Here is a 6,000-nt window from a genome sequence, read left to right on the forward strand (position 1 = left end):
CTCTCTAATAAATAACTTTAAATTATTATTAAAAAGAACGATTCACTCTTTGATGATTTCCGCAATGGGCAAAGACAATTTCCGCGAATATTGATATTTAATTTACGTCCTTTTCGTCGCGCGATCTTGATAAAATTTATCATATGTAATTTCTGATTTATCAAAGATTATTGTAATCAAGTCATGTATTAGGTGTAGAAACTTTTTTGTATTTTGTATTCTTTTACATCTTTTAAACAGAAAAGACAGCTCGCTATTTGTATCATTCTCTCTCGATACATGATCGAGGATATTCGATGCTATTTTAAGATAGTAACGATTATTGATGAAACTTTTGCCGGACAAAATAATGATGAATGTTTTGCATCCGTTTATAACACGAAAATGATATCCATCTCGGGTGCATAATTTTTTTTTTAAAAGTCACACATATATGTGCAAATTTAATTCTATTCTTATCAAAGTCTTTTTTTATTAGTATGCTTACGTTATTATTTAATACGTTTATATAAAAAGTTATGCTATTGATTATTTATTTATTATTATGTATCTCTCAGGAAAATAAATTATTTTGCTGTTATAATAACATATTAAAAAAAGAGATAGAGAATGTTTCCATTTTTATCTGTTTATCAATCATTTGAATCATACTCGTTTGTATATATAAAAATGCTTAAAAGATCAATATAGATGCTCGATGAGTACATAAAAAACTATAAACACCCGTCAATATATATTTGGGATATTTTGAAGAAAACCTAGAGGGGAATGATCTAAGGAAGAAAAAACGGGAAAGAATCTAAAGGATGAATCGTTGTTTGAGAAACGACATTGTCATTATAAGTTTCTTCTACGGAGACCCTGTCGTAGGGTAAAAAGAAGCGGGAGGGCGGAGCTACCACTGGTGGTACTACTGGAACAAACGAGATCGTCACTTGCACTAACTGTGGACCTAATCCTTGCACACACACGGCAACAAATGGTTGTACTGCCGAAGTAAGTAAACTTATTACGCATATAATAATAATAATTCATTATCATATTACATAAATCATAAATATAAATATTATTGTTCTTTTTATTTTTTCTGGAAAAATATAAAACTAGCATTTTAAAAAATACAATGGAACCCTGTAATAGCGTATTATACGGGATTTTGGAATCTTGCTATAACGGGATTACCCCCATCTCTTAAATTAAATTCGGGTTAAATTCAGGGCCGTGATAATAATGAGAGGAATCAATTGGTGTAAGAAAAACACATTATTACACAGTTATTAAAAAAATATATAGCTGCTTGTTGCAAATTCATATTTTTTCTAAAAAAAAAACTGTGTTTTTCTTACACCAATTTATTCTTTCCAATATTTTGTGCATAAAAATATCGAGGTAAGATAATCGAAAGTAAATATTTTATGAGATATTTCATAAAGTTTATGTAAAATTATGTCAAATTAAAATATACATTTTTGGCCATACTATTCTTATAACTTTTTACGCTGATTTTGCGAGGAATTGATTTATGTAAACAAATTAAAGTAATTTTATTTAAAAAAATAAAGATGATCTTGAAATAACCTCATGACCTTCATCCAAGATCAAACCAATGACATTACTAGTGTGTACTTGTATTTTAAATTTACATTATTTGGCTTATATGTATAAAAAAAATAAAGAATAATTTTTTACATTTGTTGTAAATCAAATACGTAAAATCAATTTATTTCTGTATTTTTTTCTCGTTTATTACTTAACTTTATATCAAAAGTGATTGATACGGTCGATGTGTATGTCTTAAAAAATCTTAAGCCTGATCGTGGTAACAAAAAATTTCTTTTTACAGCTAAGGAAAAAAGACCCGCCGCATCCAATTAGGGTGGCGAAAACAATTGACGTGATAGCCAGGATCACTTTTCCAATCGCCTATTTTATGTTCCTCACTTTCTTCTTCATTCACTATAAGGGCACCTCGTAGAGCGACGCACAACGATCCTCGAAATATCTCTCATCGTTGATATGAGCGACAACGAAGCCTTATGATAGGCAACAACAATGCTCAGGACATGGGGATTGAATATACAGTGAATTCAAGCTTTCTCTTAAGAACAGAAATACCTCCAAGTGTAAATAAAAATATTGATAATCGTATGAATTTGTGATGATCGGATCTTCACTGCGAACACACAAATAACGATAATGTAATTTAACACACAAAACGGGAATTTTTTTTTTTAATGAGAAGTCGTGGACTTATTCGTGGTATTATTAAATCGTGAAATTATTCGCCTATAATAAATAAGCCATACCAAATGGATTAACTCTAATGAGCAATGTCTGACGAATGAAAAGGAAAGAAAGCATGCTGGTGGAATATTCGACGATGCAATGTATAAGAGAGAAAAGAGTATTTACGATGAATTCGTTTTTGATTCTTAATTTTTCTCACGTGTGATAAATTTTAAAAGCACTTCTTTATGGAGAAAGTAGATCCACAACTATGAACATGAAGTTATGTTCACTTATCTCCGTTTCTTTTTCCTGTCTTATAACTTTAGAAATAGATAAGATGCCGCCGGCGAATGCTTCAGTCAAGCAAAGAGAATGACGCTTAGCTTAGTCGATCATGTGTGATTACACATATATTAATATATAAAATATTATTATTGCGCCTAATTCAAATATCCTTAACAGGCATATGATAGCAAAATATCCATACCGAACATTGAATGTGGAACAATAGAAAGATAGAAGTGCAGGATATTTCACGTAACGTGATCCATTCATGTTTTTAACAAATATTATAAAACCAATAAAATGAATAAGCGTTTTAAAATGATCAAACTAGATAATTATAGATATAGCTTTCATATAGATATAGCTTTTCTGTAATATCTACATTTACAGCTAAGTGAACGGCTCATTTTACGTGTCAAGTATTCTGTCAAATCGGTTAGATGCTATTGAACGGAAAATCGAATCAAAAGCGAAGATTCTTTTGTGAAAATATACATACACGATTTATCACGACGTTATACTTTGATACAGGGAAATTATCGCCATTCAATCTAATAAAAAATGGAAAACGTATAAAGTGCGGACTCTTGCTCATTTGATCAAAAGACGCGGTAGTATTTCGCGTCAAGTTCACGCGCAGCAACAGCGAGGCACCCCATGTATCTATACGCGAGTCGGTTAGTTGATGGTACCTTAGATTATCAATAAAAAATACGATGAATGCTGAACGAATGAATAATAAGCGGTTTATGATCGATATATGCATCATGTGCACTGCGTGGAAGAGATATCACCACTAAAAGTAGTAACATGCAACACTCTGGTGTGTTTTCTTCTCGGAATACATTGATGAACTATTTCTACGACATAAGTCGAATGCTGTCAGCTAATTCAAAATTTCTACTTGTAGCCTGCATACTATTTTAGGTACAATATTATTATGCTACACTACTATTATTATTACTACTATTATTTTTATTATTATCGTAACTAATATATTATTATACTGTTACGATTGCTATTCTAATATTGTATTACCGCTACTACTATTACAAGTCATTGTTGTAATATTAAAGTTCTTAGAAGAGATGCAATGTCGGAAGCACTTTTAAGTGCGCATCCTTTATTTGTACTGATTGAATTAAACTTATCGTATCCAGCAATATCAAAAATCAACAGACCAAACAGATGAAAACCGAATGTACATACCGGTAATATGTTTCTCGGTAATCCATACGATTACTCGAGATACATTAGATATTACTTATAATTATAAGGAGATACGACCGTCTTGCTGTTGTTATTGCGCTATTCGCTATTGAATACGTGGAAAAATATTTCTTAATATGATGAGACATATGGGGACACACAATACAAGCGCACGCACGCACGCACACACGTGTACATACGGACAACGCGAATGTGCATTTAAATACAAAATACATGTATAAGGATCGATATCTCTGATGGCGGTTAGCACTGATCTTAATTCGTTATACATATAATATAATAAAAAAAAATTTTTAAATATATTATTATTCAGTTAACATAAAGTTTACGAAAAAACTCGAATTGTTTTTTCTCTTATTTATTTTATGTTTACATTTACACGATAAGAAACCTCTTTTTTAAATATTGTATTTATCTTGTAACTATTGTAATTTAATATTAGAAAAGAGTGTTTAGATACCTCGTATATATTGCTAACTGACATCCAAGAAATCAAGCCTGAACAATAAATACTCATTAATACAGATCTCGTCTAACTGCCAAAGAACTTTCATTCTCACTGGTGTATAGATGTATGTATTTTTCTTTAACTTTGAAATCTTTTTCCGCACATTGTAAAACAGCAAAATAGAATCGTCTTTTAAAAAGTTGTGCAACTAACTACTGATGTCATCCTCAGTAAAACGCCCATTTAGAAATTTAAAATGTCGCTTAACCTTTAAATGCATTCGCTTGCCGTTCAACAATATTTACTATCTTATCGATTTTTATGAGAAAAAAAATATAAAGTAACAAACATACAATGTCACACGCGCAGCACTCTAATTTTATAATAAATAATTTGAATAGTTGCTGATGTGCATCGTTATCAACGATATAAAAAAATTAAAAAAAATGAAGTTAATTGTTACAGCCCTTTAATAAACAATTAAAATTATTATGTATTTCCGAAAATTGCGTGCAATTTTATTGGGTGGCCTTAAACTAAACCTTATACGATAGAATCTAGTTAATTTTGAGCTTAATTTTGGGACAAAAAATTTTTGGAAAACTAAAATTAATGGATATATTCCCCAATCGTTTCATTTGCGCAGTTGCGTATATGAGGCTGTCGTCTGTACATGCCATCACGTGATCTACCAATTATGACATAAAGAGACGAGATATTAGTTTTCAAAAATACGGAGGAGTACCAAAATTAAAGAAGCTAAAATTAATTAGACTCTAATGTATTTTCCTACAATCATGTTGAAATCATTATCAATATAATCTTCAGAAGAATAAATGTAATAACAAATGAAAAGGATAAAGCATTTTATGGTTAAAGAAGACATTTCTTAATGAATTTACATGAAAACTGTTTCGAGAGATTTTTGTTATGTAATTTTCTTGAGAATAATCTAATAAAAATTATTCGACAATATTTTACGAAATTGTTACTTAGATAAATCGTATTATCGATCGCGATTAAAATTACTTAAAATAAATGGAAGATAATATGGAGTAAAAAGATGATGGAAAAAAGGAATATAAAATAATTAAAAAATATTTGTACTCTTATAAAAATATTGCAATTCAATGGATTTTGTTAAAACTTTCAGGGTATTTTAATTAACATTAAAAAAAATAGAAAATTTTTTTTGTTGTAAAATAATGGTAGTTAAAAATTATAAAAAATATTTCGCCGCGGTCTCGGTGTCGGGGTCGTCTATCGGCATGCAGGATAGCGCCTGTATTCGCCTGAAACAAAATTTGGAAAGATTTTATCTTTTTTAATAAGGTTACACTATGAATGAACCACATTATACAAAAAAGTGCAAAATTGAGAGAATGGCAGGACTTTGAAATAAGTTGCGATTTTCGTCCATATTGCAGTGTTTCTAATCTCCTTAAAAAATAGCCGAAGGTTAATTTCTAAGTTGTCGAATATATTAATATTTACTTCTTATAAGATTGTGTGTTATATAAAGTAGAGAAATCATGAAACACACACACACACACACACGCTTTCAATTTTATCTAGAAGTTTCAAAAGTTGACAAATTTACAATTTTTTTTTTCTATGATATTACTACAATTTTTTGAAACATTTTATTTAAAATAAATTTTCGAGATTTTCTCTAGACATTAGACAGTATAAATATAATATTTATCTATTATAATTTTAGCTTGTTAGTCACTTGTCTATTTAAAGTTATTAACAAATGAGTTCTTGTAAAGTGTGTAAAAGTTTGAAAAAGAATATAGATCTTTACT

The 6,000-nt window shown here is 29.7% G+C and overlaps 1 protein-coding gene across 20 annotated transcripts in view; it reads left to right on the forward strand.

Annotated features, from left to right (window-relative positions):
- LOC115243124 (glutamate-gated chloride channel) overlaps positions 1-4,688 on the forward strand; it is a 54,832-nt gene extending 50,144 nt beyond the window's left edge. For 17 of the 20 annotated variants that reach the window (XM_029819841.1, XM_029819840.1, XM_029819847.1 and 14 more), the window contains 2 exons: positions 880-996; positions 1,844-4,688. In XM_029819841.1, coding sequence (XP_029675701.1) covers positions 880-996; positions 1,844-1,975 — 249 coding nt within the window. In that variant the 3' untranslated portion in view covers positions 1,976-4,688. Of the gene's footprint in view, positions 1-870; positions 997-1,843 lie in introns of all 20 variants that reach the window. The other 3 variants (XM_029819846.1, XM_029819851.1, XM_029819862.1) reach the window with 1 other exon arrangement.
- Positions 4,689-6,000: the final 1,312 nt, after the last annotated feature.

This window comes from Formica exsecta, unplaced genomic scaffold, assembly GCF_003651465.1.
Source record: "Formica exsecta isolate Colony F162 unplaced genomic scaffold, ASM365146v1 scaffold69, whole genome shotgun sequence".
NCBI classification, from domain to species: Eukaryota; Metazoa; Arthropoda; class Insecta; order Hymenoptera; family Formicidae; genus Formica; species Formica exsecta.